This window comes from Dioscorea cayenensis, chromosome 5 (genome assembly GCF_009730915.1).
Source record: "Dioscorea cayenensis subsp. rotundata cultivar TDr96_F1 chromosome 5, TDr96_F1_v2_PseudoChromosome.rev07_lg8_w22 25.fasta, whole genome shotgun sequence".
Lineage (NCBI taxonomy): Eukaryota > Viridiplantae > Streptophyta > Magnoliopsida > Dioscoreales > Dioscoreaceae > Dioscorea > Dioscorea cayenensis.
In genome coordinates this window covers 26,582,308-26,604,782 of record NC_052475.1, presented here as the reverse complement: position 1 = coordinate 26,604,782, position 22,475 = coordinate 26,582,308, and the positions used below count along the sequence as shown (strand labels likewise).

General features: G+C 34.5%; 3 protein-coding genes across 7 annotated transcripts; 2 read left to right on the top strand and 1 right to left on the bottom strand.

Moving 5' to 3' along the window:
* On the top strand, positions 1-7,678 carry LOC120260686 (ATPase family AAA domain-containing protein FIGL1). Of its 3 annotated transcripts, none has more exons than XM_039268226.1 (14): positions 1-295; positions 1,225-1,363; positions 1,662-2,132; positions 2,227-2,474; positions 3,557-3,684; positions 3,787-3,905; positions 3,988-4,080; positions 4,664-4,765; positions 4,845-4,947; positions 5,228-5,311; positions 5,397-5,492; positions 5,601-5,728; positions 5,809-5,910; positions 7,521-7,678. In XM_039268226.1, exons 1-13 carry the CDS (start codon positions 21-23, stop codon positions 5,908-5,910), a joined length of 2,088 nt encoding a protein of 695 aa, XP_039124160.1. In that variant the 5' UTR covers positions 1-20; the 3' UTR covers positions 7,521-7,678. The 3 variants fall into 3 exon arrangements, with proteins under 3 accessions (XP_039124160.1, XP_039124159.1, XP_039124158.1); XM_039268225.1 differs by lacking the exon at positions 7,521-7,678 and adding an exon at positions 6,201-6,386; XM_039268224.1 differs by lacking the exon at positions 7,521-7,678 and having other exon boundaries at positions 5,809-6,058.
* A 4,182-nt stretch (positions 7,679-11,860) lies between these two features.
* Positions 11,861-15,170, top strand: LOC120261164 (exocyst complex component EXO70B1). Of its 2 annotated transcripts, none has more exons than XM_039268920.1 (2): positions 11,861-14,134; positions 14,874-15,170. In XM_039268920.1, the coding sequence occupies exon 1, from the start codon at positions 12,004-12,006 to the stop codon at positions 14,038-14,040; it is 2,037 nt and encodes a 678-aa protein (XP_039124854.1). In that variant the 5' UTR covers positions 11,861-12,003; the 3' UTR covers positions 14,041-14,134; positions 14,874-15,170. The 2 variants fall into 2 exon arrangements, with proteins under 2 accessions (XP_039124854.1, XP_039124853.1); XM_039268919.1 differs by having other exon boundaries at positions 14,870-15,170.
* An 899-nt stretch (positions 15,171-16,069) lies between these two features.
* On the bottom strand, positions 16,070-18,128 carry LOC120260523 (norbelladine 4'-O-methyltransferase-like). Of its 2 annotated transcripts, none has more exons than XM_039268008.1 (5): positions 17,999-18,128; positions 17,356-17,435; positions 16,987-17,131; positions 16,669-16,800; positions 16,070-16,506 (listed from the first exon to the last, which is right to left on the bottom strand). In XM_039268008.1, exons 1-5 carry the CDS (start codon positions 18,062-18,064, stop codon positions 16,207-16,209), a joined length of 723 nt encoding a protein of 240 aa, XP_039123942.1. In that variant the 5' UTR covers positions 18,065-18,128; the 3' UTR covers positions 16,070-16,206. The 2 variants fall into 2 exon arrangements, with proteins under 2 accessions (XP_039123942.1, XP_039123943.1); XM_039268009.1 differs by lacking the exon at positions 17,999-18,128 and adding an exon at positions 17,632-17,809.
* Between the last annotated feature and the right edge of the window lie 4,347 nt (positions 18,129-22,475).

Here is a 22,475-nt window from a genome sequence, read left to right as displayed (position 1 = left end):
CTCTCTCTCCCTCGATATCAATGGCGGCTGGCGACGGAGCCGATGCTGGGGAACGGAGCTGGAGGGGAGATGCAGACGAGAGGCTGAAGAGGCTACACTCGCTGCTCTTCGGTGCCGAGCTTGCCCTCGAGCGAGGAGACCCTGCAATGGCCCAAATCCTCTCCCTCCGCCTCATTGGCTTCCTCGATTCTAAAACCCTCTCCTCCATCGATGCCGCATACATAGCTCCAATCCGCGCCGACGCCTCATCCAAGCTCGTCTCCGCTTCCCGTGCCCTAGCCTCTGACGCCGATCGGTGAGGGATTCCTTCGTTCCCCTCTTCACTTTTGTTTTATTTTCAGTTAATTTTGCTATAATGTATGGGATTTGAGATCTTTGATCCTTTGCTAGCCATTCTTTAACCTTAATCGCCATGTTTGTTGTCATATTTGTTACTGCCTGGAAATTTTGCTTTAGTTGTTTTTTCTCATTGGTGAATTTTTCTATGTAGCCATGAAATCCATTATAATAGATGCAGTTGTTTCTGGTTTCCAAGCTGTTGAAACTATCCTCGCTAATTTTTGCGCTACCTAATTATTTTGTTTTTATGTTAATGGTCTAAGTAGCTAAATTGGCTTGATGATGTTATTGCTTTCTTATTGTCATGCAAGGAATGCCATTTGATATGCGTTTTATGATATGTTTTACAGTCTATGATCTCTTCGTTGGCCACTGTATTTCCTTTTCCCATTCCTAAGGATATAGGGAAAAGATGGAAATTGGTTTTCATCATTTTTATGATGTTCACCAGAAGTGATTTATTTTGTATTTCAGGAGCTGGTTGGAATTGGTTCTTGGATAATATCTTACTTATTCATGTCATTGAGCTATTTTTATGGTTGATATTCTAATCCGTATCTGTGGGCAACAGTGACCATGGCATGTGCAGTCATATTTATGCTTGTTTTCTTTTTGATATCATTCCTGTTAAAGTACTACATTAGACGTGAATGAATAATTTTTCGTTGTTAACAGCCTCACACACGGCTGGAATTTGTTGTTCTGTGTATTCCATTATGAAGCCAGTTTGTAATGTGTTGCATGTTGCTGCAATTCCACTGTGATACTCATTGTCTTTAAGTTGACTTGACTATCATATTGTTCATCCCTCATACACCAATACTTTAGCTTGTCTATCTTCACTCAATTTGAAATTCTGAGGGTTATCCAAACTTGTGAATTCAGCCAAGCATTTGAACAGGCTCGAAGAGATTCAAGTCATGTTTTTGTGAAAAGAGGGGACATTGACATGGAGAAGATCAAGCAGTCCAAATATTTTCAGAAGTTCTTTCAAAAGTCCAAAGGACATGCTGTCTGTGAACCGGTATGAATTATGATTTTTTCTCTAATTTACTGATATCCATCAAACAGTATTTCAGAATCATGAACAAAGTTTCTTGGAGAATTCATATTTTTGGGATTTTTCTCTGGTGTGTCTGATTTGTTTGCTTTGTTAATGGTTGTCTTGATTTACACGAGCACATTATCTTTCTTATGTATGATAATGCCATTTTAAATTGTTGCATGGTTGATTTTGATAATCCCATAGTTGAGTTATTGGTATTTACTATTTATTGCCATGTTGTCCTTCATTTTGATATAATTATGTTTTGGTATTTTAGGTTCGTATCACATCACTGGGGTCCAAGTTGTTAGCTCAGCAGGATTCTGTTCTCAGGGAAAATAATAAATATCAGGTTGATCTGGTTGAGTCACCTCATCATCAGGAGAGTCTAAGGACCACAAAACCCATGACACAGACAACACTAACATCCATATATGGCAGCAAGTTCTCAAAGCCAAATAATGTTTCTTACAGTAAGCTGCTGAGTTCTGAAAGTAGTAGATATGTTGAGTGCATTGATGTTGAGAAAGAGCATGCATCTTGCCATAACCTTTTAAAAGCCAATTCTGAACCGGTTGTATTGCTAATTGATGCGAAAGATAAACCTCATGGTATGGCTCAGAAAACAAAGCGGCGCCATACAGAATTTACTAGTCCAATATGTGAAAGCACAAGATCTCCAACAAACAATGAAGAATTTAATGCAGATATATCTGTAAATGGATTTGTAACTGCAAGGACAAAACTGGTAATGCTGTCTAATTGAGCTGATTGGAATTTCTGAACGTTGCCATGTAGCTGACATTTATCCTATTTTCTTTTGACTGGTATTCTACGTCCAGGAAATGGATGCAAAACAAAGGCATGGTCTTATTGGCAACCAAAGTCCTGTTGTTTCTCCAACAAATGATAATATAGGGGGGAATATAAGAAGATATGGCATGCAGTATGCTGCCATATCTCGCCGTGGTTTGCGTGGTAATTTTGTCCCTCCTGTCAGATCACAAGGGGGGGGAAGCACATCTAATATGATAGGATCCAGGATTTCTGGCAAGTCTGATGATGCTTTGGAAGATTCAACTAGAAAATGGTATACTGCTGCATTCTTGTACATTGGTTGGGTGCATTTAGAAATGGATGTGATTTTCAATTATGGGATCTTGATTTACTCCAAATTTGGCATAAGTTGAATCCCAACTTTAAGCTAAAATTGAGGTTTTAAAATCCATTCTATAGGCTCATCCCGGTGACCAAAATCATCGTATTTGGGCTGAGTTCTAGATCGGGAGATTTGGAGATCCCAGCATACCTGATACCACCAACCAAAAACAATCAAATATTTCTAGTGAGCTCAACAATATGTTCATATAATGCATGTACAATTTTAATTGGTATTTGCCTGTGATAAGTGGTTTGATTATTGATAATAAGATTTGACCCAAACATGATGCGGACCAGGCATATTATTCTGGAATTTCCCAACTCTATGGTTCAGATGAGTCAGACTTCAAATTTAACTTGTAAGAAATGATTGTCTATCTTGTGCCTGTATATCTCTGTTGTAACTGAAATGCATCATTTTAATTCGATCTGTCGACCAGGGTTTCATTTTTGTTATCAATGTCTGTTTAACCATTGGAATATGGAATGAACTTGTAGTTTTGTTAATTGAGTTTTAAAATTTTGTGTACATATTCTGCAAATGATTTCAATTTGATCTCATCTTGATCTTGTGTACATAAAAATACATAATTCCGGGACATATTTATTATTATTAATTTTTTGGGAAAAGGCTGAAGCCCTCTATGATTAAACAACCACTTAAGATGCCCCCAACCAGGTTCATAATTGTGTACATACATATATATGCTACTCCTAGAGTACATGTGTTGCCATTTGCTGAGGGAATCATTTCTTAATGCCAGATCTCTTTCATGATTGGATGTATATTTTGAGCAACCTTATGCTTTCCTTTCAAACCTTACATGCCCCCAACCAGGTTCATAATCACATGCATTTTAAATTTGTGTGAAATTAGTTTTTTAAATTGGAACTGCATCATACTAATGGTTTTTTTAAAATTAGCAAACTAATCCAATTATGTATCAAATTAATGGTTCCTTTTTTCCCTTCCAGTATTATAACCTTTTTTTTTTGAGGTTCTCATGCCAGTTTGGAAATGCTGTGTGGCCCTGATGGCGAGCTTCCTGAGAAGTTAAGGAATCTGGAGCCTCGTCTCATTGAACACGTCAGTAATGAGATTATGGACAAGGATCCTAATGTTCGGTGGAATGACATTGGTAGTTCAGCAATGATTGCATCCTTCTGGTTTTTAAACTTTTTTTTTTGATGTTTTTGGTGTAAATTGCTGTAACATCCATCACTTGATTGATGAATTGTAGCTGGCTTGGAGCATGCAAAGAAATGTGTTGTTGAGATGGTCATATGGCCTATGCTACGCCCTGACATATTCCGTGGTTGCCGTTCTCCAGGAAGAGGTTTACTCCTCTTCGGTCCCCCTGTAAGCATGTTTCCTCACTTATTATAAAGAATTTTACTATGGCATTACTTGTATATTTCTTCTGAAAGGCCATCTGTTTTAGGGAACCGGTAAAACTATGATAGGAAAAGCTATTGCTGGAGAGGCTAAAGCAACATTTTTCTACATTTCTGCTAGTTCATTAACAAGCAAGTGGGTGAGTATTCTTTCTATGTTTTTTGATACCTGAAATTGTTCAGAGGACATCCATTCTATTCATCATGTATGCCATCATGATTTTTCCTGGTTGAACTTTAAAATATTTATAATTATTGCGGAGCCGGAGTGTCTCACAGATCCATAACTTTGTTCAAAGCATGCATACCATATTCATTTTGGAGTTTTCAATGGATTCGTCTATTCGTGGACATCATGCTATTTTCATATGGATTGAATTAGTTATTGCTTGTACATGAATTAATAGTTTAAAACAATAAAGCTTGGAATAAATCATCAATATTTTTATGTGATTTGATTTCTAGTATCTTATTCTACAACTTTTGAAATTGGCTAGAGCAGCATCTATCAATTGCCAATACTACTCCTTAAAATATATTGCAAGCAAAATATATATCTGAAGGTGCCTAATATGTCATTAGCATTTATCACAGTGGAATACCTCAAAGAACAAATTACATAACGTACTTTTTTTTTTCTTTTTCTTTTTCACTTTTATTCATGTTTTGATATCGCAAAAAGTTGAACATTCATGTTATAAGCCCTTCCTGTCTTGGCTGCAGATAGGTGAAGGTGAAAAGCTAGTGAGAGCACTTTTTGGAGTTGCAAGTTGCCGGCAGCCTGCTGTTATATTTGTTGATGAAATAGACTCACTATTATCTCAGGTATTTAAATTGATACACTATTGCCAGTACCTTTGAATAGAAAATTGTTTTTTTCTCTAACCATGGTATTTATGATCAGCGCAAATCAGAAGGTGAGCATGAGTCGAGTAGAAGACTTAAGACACAATTTCTAATTGAAATGGAAGGCTTTGATAGTGGAAATGAACAGATTCTCCTTATTGGTATGTTATTGTCTAAATACTCTTGCTTATAATTTGTTAAAAGGAGCACAAGAGAAAAATAAAATACATATGATTGATATTTGGTTCAATTTTATTTCTACATTTCCATAATTATGTTTTGCTTTCTTGGTTGGCCCTTTTCATTTTGGCGGTCTTCCGTCCCAACGGACAATAACTGTTTTCTTCATAGTATTTGAGTGCTCACTCTTATCAGCAGGTCAATTTAGAAAAAATGTAATAAATGGTTTGACAGAACCTCTTCTCTTATACTTTGATATAGGAGCTACTAATAGACCCCAGGAACTTGATGAAGCAGCAAGGAGGCGACTTACAAAAAGGCTCTATATACCTCTCCCTTCTGCAGGTGATTTTTTTCCTTTTTTTCCATGAATTGTTTTTTGAAAAAAATTTTTTTTTAACATGAGTTTAATTCAATTTTGGTGCTTTAGAAGCTAGAGCTTGGATCATCCGAAATCTTTTGGAGAAAGATGGTTTGTTTAAACTTTCAGAGGAAGATACTGTTGCTATCTGCAGGTTAACTGAAGGTATTTGGCTTTTAAACTGCATTCCGGAATCTATACGCTTGTAATTTAACCTTGGTGGCTATTCTTTAGAAACCAGCTAAATTGTTAAACCATTCCATGTTCTTTTAGGATATTCAGGGTCAGACATGAAGAATCTAGTAAAAGACGCATCTATGGGGCCACTAAGAGAAGCCCTGAGACGAGGAATTGAGATCACAAAGCTTCAGAAAGAAGATATGCGACCTGTTACTCTACAGGTAATCTGGATCTGTTCTCCTTTCTTGCACACTAGTGGTCTTCGTTGTCACTAAAATAGCTCTCCTTTGCTGCCATTTAGGATTTTGAGAATGCATTACAGGAGGTGAGGCCTTCTGTTTCCTCAAATGAATTGAATACTTATGAGGACTGGAACAGACAATTCGGGAGCTTAGCTGTGTAGGTACTATTTTTGTGTTAACAAATATCTTTTCATCATTTTAGTGCCTGAACTTGGTGAAATTACTGCTTCCTGAGACACTATTCCTTGCTTCCTTGATGAATATGCTCACATAGTCCATTATATGAATGTGAATGTACAGTTTCTTCCATTGGGTATTTTTTGGGATAAAACTTTTTAATATATTGCACAAGATATTTAAAAAAAAAAAAATTAATATTTGTGCCATTACCACAAAACTTTGCTGCTGACTGAGACTACAAGGCACCTCATGTTCCTTCTCATTCGTGCAGAATAACAGATAATGAAAAGGCAATATGGAGGAAACCATGATCAAAATTTTGCGTTTTGGTTTGTAACTTGTAAGCATCACATGCATTAGAGACTTGAACTTTTGAACTAGTGACTTCTCTATCATGCCTAGTTCATATTAAATCTGAAGCGCCTCTTGTTTTCTTTAACTTTCTCATGTTATATAAGTCATGACTAAAACTGATATTAAATTGCAGAAACAATATCATGATATTATCCTGATATACCTTTATTTTTTCGGTTGGTGATAAGTTCCATTTTGGAGCCTTTTGAAATTTTTTTTTGCTAATCTGTCTATGAATCAGATTGTGTAACACTTCAATGACATCCTTAGGAATTTGTAGTTTTCCTCTAAATCATCAAACTTGTGGGCCACTGGTTACATTTCAAAATTACTGTTTGTTTCATGTAGAGTATATTGGGAGGAAAGAACATCTTACCAAGAAAGCTAATTCCTATCGGGTAATACTCTTGATAAGTGTAAGAACTTACAGGGAGGAAAGTATTAGGTTCCCCTTTTGTGTACAATTTGGATATTCTTATCTTTCATTTTGTAATTGGTTTCATTTGTGGTCAAGGAACTGGTTTGCTCTTCCCTTGATCATTCTGCTTCCTTCCCTTATCATGAGTTTGCTTTCCTTAGCCAGCTCCTTTGATAGTCTAATTCTATAATAGATACTATTCGCTCAGAAATGATTGTTTGCATATAACTTAGAATTCAAACCCTGTTTTTGCTGTTTCTTCTAAGTCATGTGAACATCAATATCGATTTTGTGAAACTTGGAATTAGTGTTAATATAATTATTGGTGAACAACTACATAATGAACTCACCCAATGCATTTTGTTAAATTTCTTTTTACGTATTTTGTTATAAAAAAAAAAAAATCATTTTACATATTTTATCTGATTTGAGAAATAGAATATATACTGCTCATCATTGTATAGGACCTCAACAATAATACAAACATCCAACTGATGACTTGGGTGATCAACTACACAGAAAACATAGTCCATCATGAAAAGCCTAATGTTAATGTTAAATAAGAGTACTTTAGGTGCAGAAAATGCCCTAAGAAGACAAGGATGTAACTATTTTTTACTTATTCCCTTGATATGTTTATAGCTGATCAATGGGTAATGGGACCATTAGCTGTAGAGTATAAAAGGGGTTTAAAAATAACTCCAAATTAATAGTGCTCTATCACTTTTGGTGATCAAGCTGACAACCTGTATACGCTTGCTCTAACTGCAACTTGTTTATGGTACCAGAAACTAGTCATTTTCTCTTATTTACTTGTAGCTACCATCTGAGTATCATACAAGACGATTAATTCTTCAGCAACTATGTGGACTACCCCTTGTCTCTCTGAAGTATCCTTGTTGAAGTACACATCAACTGTGAATTTTACTATGCAAATGGCCACCCAAATTCAAGGGTTCAAATTTGGTTTGATTTTGAAACGTCATTGACTAGTAATAGCGTTAAGCTTGAACCTAATCTTAAGCTCAAATTCTTGACAATATGAAGGCCAACATGACCTAGCTCATTTAATTTCAACTAGGTTAGGTTCCATAATCTCAACAGTTCTGATGTATTTTAGCATTTTCTTTTCAAAGTTATGACTATAACATTATTTAGTTTTTTTCAATCATTTCCAGTTTGTTCCTTGTTATGCATTAGCTGCAGATATCTTTTGTGCCTTATGCCTGTTGTTACAAGATTGTTTCTTAACTACTCATATGGTTTGATCATATTCCCTTCAACATACAACTTCGCTTGAGCTTATTTGTTAATCTTTATTATAACTGTTCTTAGTCTTTATTCCTCTTCTACTACTCTATCCAAATACCTGGGCCTCTTGTGCAGCAGTGGTAAGTAACGGAATACTTTTCTTTATATTTAATTAGATTACCAGTTTGAGGAGACGTGTGTGTGTGTGTGTGTGTGTGGGGTATAAATCTTAACCTGTGGAATGTAATAAGCTAGGGTTTGAATATTTTGGGGGTTGTTTTTTCTGAGGGGGTAAATACAGTAAATGGAAAGAATATGTAAAACTCTACTGGCACACTTTTCTTGGTTTTCTTATAGTCTTTTCTTCAATAACAAGTACATTCAAACACAAATGTTCATAGAGTTTTGCAGAAGTGTAGAGACAAAATATAAAAAATAAATAAAGGTTTTATGATCTGATCTGAGATTGAGGAAGAATAAATTGCTCCGACTTAACCGACTCAGGATCTGACTTGTTTGGTGCTATTCATGGCCAAGTAGGTTTCTTTAGTTGTATTAGGCCTACACAAAAGGTTCAAAGACAAATACTGTTTAGTATGAATAAATAAAGAACATGAATCAGAGGTTATAAGAGTAGATGCTCACTTTATGTCAGAATGCAATACGTTAAAGCAACTTGAGGACTTAATTGAAGATAATGCATGACCAGTGCTGGAAACCATAAGGTCTCACAATTAGAGTATTTGTCAGCGCTTTAGACAAAGTAGATGTGACGAAGGGGATTCAGCATTTCAGCTTGAAGACAAATGAGAGACAAGTAATTGATCAAATATTTAATTATATTTGATCAATACCAAGTGGTTTATGTCCTAATCTAATCCGCAATTAATAATAAGCACAATAGCCAATTGTCAAAGTCTTTGTTCATCGGTTGAATTACTTAAAGATTTAGCAAGCTTTTCATAGAGAAGGTTAAACATGCATGCCGACAAGTTCATCTCTTTTACATAAAAAAACTCCCTTTTTTTATTTTTTATTTTTGCATATACCCTTGCAAAGTTTAGTAATTTGTTACTACACATTTTTCAGAAACCTTGACTCTTGAGTAATATATGACTTTTGTAGCGGTCTGTAATTACTGTTATTGAATAAGAGTGATAATAATAATACTAAATCTTGGTCTATCACCTAGATGGCTAGATGTATATTAAAAAAACCTTATACTACAGCCCTGATCTGTTTTTTAAAGTGTTGGTTTGAACTTGAACTTGAACTTGGTTGAGACGTCATTGCTTGCATAAGTCTATATTAAAACATTCATGTACAGAGCCTGTGGGTTAAATCCTTTTATTTTAAGTTGAGAATGGAAATCCTAACGATTGGTTATGTTCACATGATATTGTTTTTAACAATTGGCAAACTCTAAAAATGGATGATTCTGAGTAAAAATATTGTTGTAAAACATGATAGAGGTTAAAGTTTTAGCCCATATATATTTTAGGATTGGTGGAGGTTGAATGCATAATTTTCAATTTTAATGGTTTATGTATTATGCCATTATTGTTAGATTATAAAATTTTTATATTTAACACTCATATCAAGTTGTGTATTTCGTTATATACTTAAATATTCTTCCACTTTGGTATTGATTATCTCTCACTAGTGGCTACTCAAAGTTCAAACAAATTTTGGATCTTTCACCAGAAATGTGCCTCAATATCCGGAACCAACATTTGTCTAGTCAAACATATGAATGCTTAAATAATGTGGGAAAATTATATTACTGCCGCACTTTCCTGCGTTAACATCACTAAAGTGTCACCATATAATCAACTTTGACATATCTCGTTCAAAAATTTGATACTTTGAACTTGAATTTCAATTCCATGATGATGACAATTTTAATGATCATTTTAATTTGCTATAGCTAAGTATAATTGTAATGCATTTCTTAACCATTTATCCAATATACTTAATTTAAATTTAAAATTTTGATTTAAAATATTACGTTATACATTTTATCATATATTTCATTTATGGGTTAGAATATAATAGTTTGAAAAATTATCATTATGTAGTAGATAATATGGACAAGTCATCGCATCGCATGAAAGTTAAATGTCTTATTTTCCCACTGAAAAATTGTATCCTAAACTTAATATTTTATATGTTTAAATTTAATTTAAATTTGTGATTTTTTAATTTATATAACTAACTTTAAAATTTTTAGATGAAACTTTCCGTAAACATTAGAAATACATGACTTCAATATATAGAGTAAATTTAAGCCTTGGAGTTTTGTACTTTTTGAAACAGTTTGATGTAGGTTTATGTTACCAGACGGTGGTCTTTGCCAATCCAACTGTTTTTTTTTTGGCTTTTGATTGTTCTTTCTAGTGTGTTAAGGAAGCCTTGCTTTTGGTGGGAGACTCTTCGTTAAAGTTTGCTTGTGATTTGTTCTTCTTTAATATTTGTTTTGTTTTGTTTTATTTCTTTTCTTTAATAAAGTAGTGATTTATTCAATTTTTTTTTTAAAACAAAAGAGCTTGGTATAGATAATCTTTATAAAATAAGTCTCAAGCTAGTAAATTTTTAACTAGTTTTTTTTTTTAATCAGAGGTGTAGTTTTTGGATTTATAACTTAATAATTTACTTAATATTACTCTCACATGAAATCATGAACTCAAACCTGATCAACTATAAACGCATCTGCACTTAATTTAATTTTACGCCTATTATAACTTATATTTAATATAAAATTTTAACTTAATACCATTTCATTCTATTATTTATTACACATGAAACATGAGGACACATGTTTTCAGGCTTTCAGCTTACCATATTTTATTTTCTGTTTTGAAATAACTCAATGATCCGCATGTATCATTGCATTTCATGACACACTACAATTTTTTGTTTAATTTATTATTAAAACTAGTTGTTGTCATATTAAAGTTATTGCATGCAATCATTCAATATTCAAAATAGATTGTATCAGTTTACATGTTGCTTTTTTTTTTTTTATCTCATTACTTTTTCTATTCAAAATGTTCTTTTTATACAATTTTAAATAATAAAAAATCTTCCACCAAAAATAAAAAAATATTGGAACAATAAGCAAAAGAATATAAAAAGGTAAATGCATAAATATATGCGAAAAACTTGAAATTAAAAAAAAACACAAATGAAGGGAGAAAAGGTCATTTCACTAAAAATTGATTATAATAAAAACTATTTAGTTTACTAAAATTAATTTATTATAATAAAATCTAAAATATGTTTTAATAAAACTTAAATCAAGTATAAATCATATTAATTTGGATTCAATTTGAACTACGACTTGATTTTACCGATCTCAAAATGTAATTTAATTATCTAAATTATGTCAAAATTCAGGCAAAAGTCTATAAACTTGGTCCTTCCCATTATCACCCTAGAACCCAAAAAAAAATCTTGTACTTCAACAAAAATCACAAGTTCCATTACAATCGTTTTAGGTTAATCAAATAAAATTCGGGTGATAAATTAAATAAATTGAAATCCCACAAAGTCACAAACTCATGTTGAAGTCTACATCAAACTGATAAATCCCATATGGCGAGATGGTAGTATTACTTAGACATACTTATACATTCCCACGTGCACACCAATAAAATGTCGCCACATCATCATCTCTCCAAAACACTGTCTACATTCGAGTCAACCAGTAACAACCAACCCATAAACGATAGGCTAACCCATCTTCTCCTTCCTTATTCCAACCAACCACCAACTTAAACCCTATTCTACTGAGTAGAACCCACCCTCAAAAACAAAAACTCAGGCTCTGATTGGTGGTTCTTTTTAGAGGTCGGGTTCAGCGGTTCAATTAAATAAAAAGACTAAATTGGACTTATTAGCTTCTAAAGAGGTATTCGAGCCGGCAAAATGTGGCACCCGTTCAGACTATCTCCGTCTTCTCCAATCCAATGGCGTCTTTAACCCTAACCCTAACCCTAATCTTCTCCAAACCCTAGATCCGATCCATTGGCGAGCTCGTCATCCAGCAGCCATGGCGAAGGTCGACGGCCAAGAGAAGGTCATCGCTACGGCGCAGCACATCGTGAAGAGCCTCGCCACCTCGACTAACGCCGCCGAGGACATGATCCGCATCCTTTCCGGCTTTGACAACCGTCTCTCCGACCTCTTCCCTTCGCCTGCTGCTCCTGATGGCGATGGCCCTCAGGAGGAGGCGTCGGAGGCTGAGCTTCTCCTCGATGCTGCCGACCAGGTTGTTCTTCGATGGGACAACTCGGATTCGCTACTCTTCGATGTTGGTGCGTCTCTTGATGATGCCTCCGAATACCTCACCGCTGTGGATGATCTCATCTCGCTCGTCTACGATGAGGACTGTTCCGATGATCTCCGATCCCGCGCGGAGACCACTCTCCAGATCTCTATGACCCGGCTTGAAGATGAGTTTCGACATCTGATGATCCGCCATACCGTGCCGCTCGATCCTCAGAACCTCTCTGACCCTGGGCCCCGTCGACCCTCGCTTTCCTTCTCCTCCTTCTCCGCTGCCCGACCCTCCCCTTCCTTCTCGTCCGACCACGGTGAGCCCTCCCCCATCGATGACTCGGAGAGTTCCGCTGAGGACGACCACCAGATTCCCCATCACAATAGCGCGGATCCCGAGGGGGAGGAGGAGGAGCAGCGGCAGCAGCAGCAGCAGAGCTCGTCGGAACTGATCCATCCCGAGGTGGTCGCTGATCTCAAGTCCATCGCCGACCGCATGATCCTTTCTGGTTATGGCAAGGAGCTCTGTCAGGTCTACAGCAGCGTGCGGCGCGAAGTGCTCGACGAGTGCCTTTCGATTCTCGGCGTCGATCGGATGAGCATCGACGAGGTGCAGCGCATCGAGTGGCAGACACTCGATGATCGGATGCGTAAATGGGTTCAGGCCGTGAGGGTCGGCATCGGCTTGCTTCTACCCGGCGAGCGCCGCATCTGCGACCAGATCTTCGCTGAGTCTTCTACTCTTCGCGATGAGTGCTTCGCAGAGGCTGCTAAGGGATGCGTCATGCAGCTTCTCAACTTCGGTGACGCCATTGCTGTCTGCCGGCGCTCGTCGGAGAAGCTCTTCCGCATCCTTGGCATGTACGAGGCGCTCTCTGGTGTGATGCTGGAGCTCCGCAGTATGTTCCCTGGCGAGCACGGGGAGCTCCTTATCACTGAGGCTGAGGAGATACTGACTAGGCTTGGAGATGCCGCTAAGGGGACCTTCAATGAATTTGGCAATGATGTCCAGAATGAGAATTCTAAGAAGACGATGCCAAATGGCGACATACATCCAATCACTCGCTATGTGATGAATTATCTTGTGCTCTTGGTTTCTTATAAGGATTCTCTTGATTTCCTCCTTGATGAGAGCTCCCCTGATGATGGGAATCACCCTGAAAGCATTGAACAACGAGATGGAAGTGGTGATTTTGGTCTCATGAGTCCCACTGCTCGTCGTTTGCTGGCTTGCATCTCATATTTGGAGGCCAATCTTGAGGAAAAATCAAAACTTTATGATGATGGAGGGATGCAATATGTGTTCTTAATGAATAATATGCTATATATAGTTCAAAAGGTGAAGGACTCCGAGCTTAGAGCTCTTCTTGGAGATCATTGGGTGCGCAGACGGCGCGGGCAGGTTCGGCAGTATGCAACAAGCTACCTCAGAGCTTCATGGACAAAGGTTTTATCATATTTGAAGGATGATGGATTGGGTGGGAGCGGGAGTTCAAATAGTGCTTCAAGGATGGCTATCAAGGATAGGTTCAAGAACTTTAACATGGCCTTTGAAGAAATTTATAGGACTCAGATTGTTTGGAGGGTTGCTGATAATCAGCTTCGTGAAGAGCTTAGGATTTCCATATCTGAGAAGGTCATCCCTGCATACCGTGCTTTTATGGGCAGGTTCGGTGGTCATTTAGAGGGCCGTCATGCTGCAAAGTACATAAAGTACACCCCGGAAGATTTGGAAAACCATCTGTTGGACTTGTTTGAAGGATCCCCTGGTGGACCACAAAACCACCCTAGGAGAAAACTTGGTTCATAACCGGAAGTAAAGGTGCTGGTCATTTATTTGTGCTGCTTTGTTATCTGGTGCTGGTTGTTCAAAATTCCGATATCTTGTTGAATGTGAACTCCAGGTTTATCCTTTGCTCTTATTTGTTACTGCATTAGTCTGGATATTGTCATAGCTATATAGTTATAACTGATAATATGTACATGCATTATGTCCATAAGTGTGACCTTTCAAAGCCTTTGCAGCCTTTGGTTCTTTGGTTGGGTGATATTACATGTTGCTTGTTAAATTGGAGGGGATACTTGTGCATATTATAATTTAGTTGTTTGCGTTTTTATATGACTTAGTTCCCATAAAAGTCAAAAACTACTGCTATAGCATATATAATCTCTAGTATTGAGTAATGGGTTGGTAGGATTTTGTTTTTGCAGGCTATGCTCATAATAATGGCATTACTGTTTTATTTCCCCTGCTTTAACTTCTAGAAACATGATCTGTGAGGCTTTGTTATATAATGTAGGTAAGATAGTTTGTTGTTTTTGATTTTTATGTATCCTCCTTGTCATTTTTTTTTTCAAAAGTCTAAGCGTTTGATTTATGGAACTAGTTTGGTTGTTGATACATGGAAATTGAGGAAGCTTAACATAAACGGAGTAGAATTTCAACAATGAGAAAACATATATTTCTTTGTTTCTTATGATGTTAACGGCAAATTCATTTAAATGTTACGAATCCCCATCAGAAGATGCACTGATGCTGTTCCTTAGATGACTCATAGTATTGGGACTAATGGATCATTTTAACTTGGCACAAATTGTGCTACTCATTTAAGATGATTTTCTTTCTTTTCTTTCCATAGACAGAAGATCATCATGATCGAGGTAATGTGGATGGGCTTATCTATGTTGACATGACTTTGGCATAAGATATGGCGATGGACAAGCTTTGTGACTTCTAACCTGTTCATAGTTTAGTATTTCCTCGAGTATAAGGCTGCTATTTATCCATGCATGGATTTCATTGTCAGAATATAGTTCTCATGTTTGTTCGATCAATCACTTTTTGTTCTGGAATTTATTCTAGTGCTTCTTGAACATCATGCACTTGTGCGAATGAGCATTCTGTTTTCTCTGTTCAATCAATCACTTTTTGTTCTTGAATTTATTCTAGTGCTGTCTTGAACATCATGGACTTGTGCGAATGAGCACTCTTTTCTCTCTTTGTTTTTAATACTCTTCTTTCTCTGTGACCTTGCTGCATTCCTAGCAAAAAACTTTACAGTTTAACCAGATGTTACATGAATTGTGAAATTTGTGTTGCAAAAGAGAAATCTCAAAACAAGCTGTATTTATACATATCAAATATTCTCGTATGATTTCAGAATGCTTACGTTTAAACCATGTTATGCCAGTTGATGAAGAAGAATTAGCTAGATATTTTTTGGTTGAACAAAATGACCGCATTATAGAAATGTTTTGTCTCTATATCCTGATCAAATCCAACGTCCCATGTCTTCTATGTTAATGTATTTTTTGGTCTTAATGAGGTGTCTAAATCATCATATTGTATTTATTTTCTAAATTAGCATCTTCAGCCATATCATATAGTTTCTTATACTTGCAAATCTTAACTTTGCGTGCCTTCTCATGGTCAATATTTGGTATATATGTTTAGTTTAACATCAGTCAAGTACATGTGTATGAAACTTAGGACTGAAATTCTCGGTCAGTTCTTCACCTTTTTTTATACTTAGCTATTTATGTGAAGATATTGATGGATTGACTTTTACACAACTAATTAGGATTTTCATCCATGTTCTGTCTATTTGGATGTGCCATTTATATGTGAATTTTTAAGTTTTAATTTCTCTATTTTATTTGCTCTGATTGTCAAATTTTGCTTGTGATCATGAGAGAAAAACAAACTTTTTTGTTTATGTTTTTGTTGGCATCATCTTCTTTTGTTTCATGCAGTTTTGTTGTTAATGATGTTGCTCCCTCCAGCTGCTAAATTTTGTATGCATTCTTCTTGTAATTTAGAATTACAAACATATAGTCCATTGAACTTCAAAAATAAATAATTGCAAAAATAAACATACAGATGCGATAGCATGTCAAGCATGCAACTTTATTCGGAAACAAGAACATAAGTCCGACTGACTTTTTTTTTTCTTTATTTTTATTATTAATATTATAACTAATAAACCCGTCGGCAAATAGTGAGACCATCTCCGATTGCAAGTTGTGAAATTTCAATGCGTGGATCACTAGCCAAAGACTTGTTGAGCTTGACAACATCGTCCCTCAAAATGCCCACAAAGTCCGGGTATTTTGGATCGACTGGTCCTTCAGTTGCAACTGTGCCAAACCATAATGTATTATCGTATGCGATGATCCCTCCAACTCTTACTAGCTTCAACAATTTTTCATGGTAATGGATATAATTGTTTTTATCGGCATCAACAAAGGCAAAATCAAAGAGTTCATCTTCTTTCACCTGTGTTTATTTAGTATGAGAATAGAATGAATTAGCAAACTAACTTTTTTAAATCTTTTTATTATTGTTATTGTTATTTTGTTTACACACAATGACATGGGTATTTCCATAAAAATCAAAATTGAAGACTTGGGGAAAAAAAATAGAAAAAAAATTAGCTACCTCTTGAATCAACTTATCAAGAGCTGGATGAGCCTCAGACTCAATGAAGTTGATTTTGTGCTCTACTCCTGCTTTCTTAATGAATGGTAGTCCAATCTCATAGAATGATTTGTCCATATCAATTGCTGTTATCTATACACCAATAATTAAATAAAATAACACATACATTAGCTACCATCCAAATGAAATTAATTCATTGCCTGAGAGTCAAAGTGTTTTTTTTTTTTTAATAATTGGAAAAGTTATTCGGTGTAAATAATATTATTTTTTTAATTAAAAAAAAAATAGAAGAAAGTTATTAGGAAAAAAAGATAGTACCTTGGCATCATCTGGCAAAGCCAAAGCAGTGGTAAGGAGTGAGTAACCAGTGAAAACACCAACCTCCAAAGTATTCTTGGCATTTAGGGTCTTTAAAATTATAGATAACAGTTGTCCTTCCTCTGGAGGCACTCCCATTAACCCCCTATTTTTCATATCAAATAATTTAATATTAATCTAATAAATGCAAAAATTAACTATATATATATATATATTCACCTTAAATAAATAAATAAATAAATAAAATAAAATAAATGCGGTAATCCCTTGAATAAATATTAATCTAATAAATGCAAAAATTAACTATTTATTTATTTAATTTCATTTCACTATGTTATCCCTTGAATAAAAACATTAATTTCAACTTACATTGGGTGCTTTTCTGTGGCTTCTCTCAACTCTTTGAGTTGTTCATGCTCCCTTGGGAATACATTTGTTTTCAATATATACTGCAAAAATACAACATAATCTTATTAACTCCATCATCCAACAACAGCAACACAATATCTATATATATATATATATATATAAGAAGAAAAAAAAGGAGGAGAGAATATATAAGAGAATGAAACAAAGATAGAAAATAAAAAAACAGCAAATGAAAGAAAGAAAACAAAAGCATAAATGAATGAAAGAAAAAATAACCTCATGAAGCTCATCACTCTTCAAGAGGTTCTTATCCAAATTATTCATACTAAGAGACAAATAGTTATCTAGCAGAAATTCAAAAGATTAAAAAAAAATTGCTCAAAAAAATGAAAGGCATGAATGAAATGATGAAGAAAGTTGTTGTCTTTCTATAGCTGTTAGAGACAAGATAGTGAGGTTCATGATCATCACTGTAACTAACAATATGTCTCCACTTTAAAGAAAATGGAGCATCAATAAAGTATTGAATAAATGAAGGGAATAAAAAAGAATAAAATAAAAGAGAGATTTAAAAACAAAAAAGAAAAAAAAAAGAAAAGAAAAGAAAAAAAGCATTAAAGAAAAGGAGTTTATAATAAGCAACCTCATGGAGAGCATCACTCTTCAAGAGGTTCTTCTCAATATCATCCGTATTCTCAGGCCAATTCATTTTGGAGATTAAAGAAAAAATAAACTAAAGTTTAACTTTGTTTCTCTATTTGCTCACACACTCAATTTGCATGAAAAAAATAAAGGAACCACCTTCTGTTTATATAGCCTGAGGAAGGCATGAAAGTCAAAAAAATGAAGTAAAATAACTAAATAAGAGAGGAAAATTGAAGTAAATATTAGGCAACCTTTGCTCACTTTTCCACATCTTTGAATTGAATATCCTAACATGGAACGAAACTAGGATGCATTAATGCATGACAGGTGGGTGCACACATTAATGGATAGGCATATGAATACGTGCATGGCTATTAAAATCACCAAAGTTTAATGACTTCATTCTCGGCACACCATATAACTTTATTAAGACATGAATCATGAATGTAATCCTTGTAATTAAGAAAATAAGTTTTGATTAGGTGGTGCCGCATGGAGTCTATTATTAGTTTTTTTTTTTTTTTGAAAAAGTCTATTATTAGTCAAAGTCATTGGTTTTGGACCAATAATTGAGATTAGAATTAATAAACACAATATATATATATATATATATATATATATAATTCGAGAACCCATCATCTAGGAACGTCCTTAGATTTCAAATCTAGGAATGTCCATAGTAGCCATCGGATGAAAATCTGACGGCTCTTATCATTATGAACAGTAGAAACCGTGTTCTACAGTGTTGTACAGTGATAATGAACAGTAAAAAGATGTACAGTATTTATATAATCAATCAACCATCGGATGATGATCCAACGACTTAGATTTAAAAACATCCCTAGAATTGAAATCTAGGGACGTCCTTAGATGATGTTTTCCCATATAATTCCAATTTGCCTACTTTTATTTTGATAATAATAAATTTAAAACAGTGATTCTTGTTATCCATTGAGATTGGAATATAAATTTGGTTTTGTTTAAATTTTGTTTAATTCTTTTATTTTTGTAATTTAATAGCAATATATATATACTAATACATATATTAATGGAATTGATTCAATTGATAAAGATGAGGTTTTGAGTCTAGGAGAAATTTACATAATGGTAAACGATGAGATTTCAATATTATTTAAAAATAAATATTTGCAATATTTTAAAGGAACTAAAATAATAAAATATCATGCAAGATAAACATCTATTAAGCTAATTTAAACTTTATTATTTTGAATTTGGTTCCCCTAATTATTTCAATAGCAACACATGGTAAAAATATATAGTCAAAAATATAAACAACATCTAGAAACCGGAAAATGCAAGAAAAATCCAAAAAAAAAAAGGCGAGGAAGAAGGTGAGTGGTTATGGTTGATGACTTGGTGGGTTGCTTTTGTTTTTGTTATTATAATTAAACAATAATATTTGTTATTTTTTTAAATAAAAAGAAATAAATACCAAACAGATCTGATGCTCTTATAAATAAATTCTATTTTTTTGAATAAATTATTATCTGGGTGTCTTGTAATATCTGTCTATCTAGTGTAAGTGAGATTTTTATTTTTTATATATATGGGAAAAAGTCCAATATAAACCAAAAAGACTTTGATCTATTGATACTAGCTCCATTGCGAAAAATATGTCTTATAAAAATTTTATTATTCATGATTCAAAATAGACCAGAAATAACAATGTTAATAGTAGATCTGTGGAAGCTGGTTTGCAATTTAATTCCCCCATCTACTGAGTGAGTGTGAGTCAGGCGATTAATTTCTGGTGGTATCCATGTCATGACATATGATAGGTATATTTTGTTAAAAATAAAAAATAAAATCTTCCAATAATAACTACATTAAAGAAGTTGAAGACGAAAAGCAAGACCTTGATATGGAAGGAAGGTCTTACAAGTTACGAAAAAATCATTATGGAAGATGGGTCTTACAAGTTACTAGAATAGAAAATCGAAAATCAAAGGTTATGATATATTCTGCATTTGTAGAATGATCCAAGCCATTTCCTAATAAAGTTCAAAGTAGTGTTCAAAGTTGGCTTCCTACCCACCAAATAGAACAAATTGGAAAGGAATGATGGCGATGATTGAATGATTTTGTTTAGTCTCGAAAATTAAGCCCTTCAAATGTAGTATTTAAGTTAAAGAAAAAAGAACAAATTGCTAACGACCTGTGGGTCTATTGGTACACAGGTCACAGATAGTGCTCTCACAGAATGGTGAGAGTTCGATTCTCGGCTGAGGGCACATTTTTGGGAGTTGTGAATAGTGATTGTATATAAGTGGTTCCGGCTCCCACGTGAGGGCGGTCTCGTCCCCACTTGTTCCACCGAGGCTTATGCACGTCCCTGGGGTCTTTAGTGGATTCGCCCCGCTCCTCTTCCCAAAAACAAATCAATTGTATGTTTAGTCTTAAAATGGTCATCACGGAGTTTGAAAATTGTCTTATTGTTGTTCACGTATGAGATGAGATCATAAATATTTCACAATATAAGTTAGAAATAAGTATTGCATGCCAATAATAATAATAATATTTTAAATAACAAGGCGGCAAATAGAAATCATGACTAATACAGATTTGTGATATGACAATACATGGATCATAAGCTAAAGACTTACTGTGTATAATGAAAAAAATTCTCATTTCCAATGGTTTTTTTTGAAATGCCGGATCAACCGGTCAATTACACTATTGAAAATGTGCGTTATATGCCATGATTTCTTCAACTTCAATTTGCTTTATGCTTTATGAGTCTCTCATAGCATAGTTATTCTTACCAGCATTCACAAGCTTTACTTGTGTGTTTGAATTAAATAGTTAGTTATTTATTTTTACTAATAAATGACAAGTGTTTGGAATTGTCAAAATGACAAATAAGTACAGAGATGCACTAGTTACAGTGACTTACATATCTTTTAAAAAAATTCTTTTTACTCTGCAATTCTGGAGGGATGAAATCACTGTTTCTCCTACCGGGACCTACACACATACTCTTAAACAGTACAGAAATAGTATATTTTTGGTAGAAAGATTTTAACTTTGTCTTTTTTCTTGTATTTTTGTGTCATATTATTGGGCTATCCAATGGTTGACTTAAATAATTACTTAAACACATAAAAAATCATCAATATTAATTTTCTGAATAATGTTTTTAAGAAGAGGGATAGGTTTAGAGTCAATGATGTTAATCTTCTCATTAAATGGCAAACCAATCTCATAGTAGAAGGGGAAGAAATGATACCTGATGGAGGGCCTCACTCTTGAAAAGGTTCTTGTCAAGTGCTTGAAGACCTCAGGAACAGCTATTATATTAAAATGACCAAGCCAGTGCAATGAGAAAAGCTTTATAACTGGTTTCTATGTGCTTTAGGTCGATGGCGATATAAAACGACCAATCTTGTGATTGAGAGAGTATTGTTAGAATATAATTTATTAATTTTTTTTTTTTGAAAAATAGATTAATTATAATTTATTAAAAAAATTGACCGGTGAAAACAAAATAGCTAGGACCAAAAAAACAACAAAGACTCACACATATGGCAAACTAACAAATTAAAAATACAATAATATAAAATAAAATATTCATCAATAGTGGAAAGAAAAGGAGGAAATAATACAAAAGCACAACAAAAAGTGACAGAGGATGAGACCTCACACTTGCATATCAAGGATTGTGAGAATTTACGTCAATACTAGGAAGATTTTGCCATTAAGCTGCAAGGGGGCCAACAAAGCAGAGAATTTGTTTGATCAATGAGATAGCTTTTTCAAGTTTAGCTTTTTTTGCCACTAGAGTTGCATTAATCTAGGTAATTAGTATGTAATTGATTTTGCAGAAAATCGAAAGATATGATAATGCTATGCAAGTGAAAATACAGTTGATTCTTTTGAGCTAAATCTTCCACCAAATTGTCCGGACGAAAAGGACTCGGACTATCTAAACTCAAATTGGTAGTACTCCCCCAGTAGGACCAAACAATCTTAAAAGTAGATGGAATACTAGGGAAATTGAAGAACAAAGAGAAATGAGCCAAGATTTTAGAGGCATACTGGCAGGTTATGTAGCACCCCTTCTTTCCTACTGGCCAAAAGAAACCTTAATTATCTACTCTTGAAAATGGGGTGGCAAAGGGTGAGCTATCGGTTCAGTAAGTACTATACTTATACTATCATGTAGGTAATTATACAATGACACACAATTAATAACATACAATTAGTAATCATATCAATTACATTGTCATGACCAAAAATATAAATAGTAAATCAATACTTGAAATCGTGCATGTCACTGCAATGGTTAAATCAGGAAAAAGAAACAAGCAATTCATCATGCCAATTTAATTATCAAATTATTTGCCCTTTTTCTCTACCATCATCTCTTATTCCGTTTTATTTACTTGGACCTTGTTTAACTTAGCTAAATATGTCCAATGGTCTAATGGCCATATCTCTTCCCGAGTATGCACGAT

What these genes read in the sequence shown, in the direction of transcription:
- LOC120261164 (XM_039268920.1), top strand. Translation starts at nt 12,004, where the DNA reads ATGGCGAAGGTCGACGGCCAAGAGAAGGTCATCGCTACGGCGCAGCAC.
- LOC120260523 (XM_039268008.1), bottom strand. Translation starts at nt 18,064, where the DNA reads ATGAATTGGCCTGAGAATACGGATGATATTGAGAAGAACCTCTTGAAG. An exon ending in GCCACAGAAAAGCACCCAAT is followed by an intron (nt 17,132 to 17,355) that starts GTAAGTTGAAAT and finishes TATGAAAAATAG; the next exon opens with GGGGTTAATGGGAGTGCCTC. An exon ending in TTGATAAGTTGATTCAAGAG is followed by an intron (nt 16,507 to 16,668) that starts GTAGCTAATTTT and finishes AAATAAACACAG; the next exon opens with GTGAAAGAAGATGAACTCTT.
- LOC120260686 (XM_039268226.1), top strand. Translation starts at nt 21, where the DNA reads ATGGCGGCTGGCGACGGAGCCGATGCTGGGGAACGGAGCTGGAGGGGA. An exon ending in TATCTGCAGGTTAACTGAAG is followed by an intron (nt 5,493 to 5,600) that starts GTATTTGGCTTT and finishes ATGTTCTTTTAG; the next exon opens with GATATTCAGGGTCAGACATG. An exon ending in TGCGACCTGTTACTCTACAG is followed by an intron (nt 5,729 to 5,808) that starts GTAATCTGGATC and finishes GCTGCCATTTAG; the next exon opens with GATTTTGAGAATGCATTACA.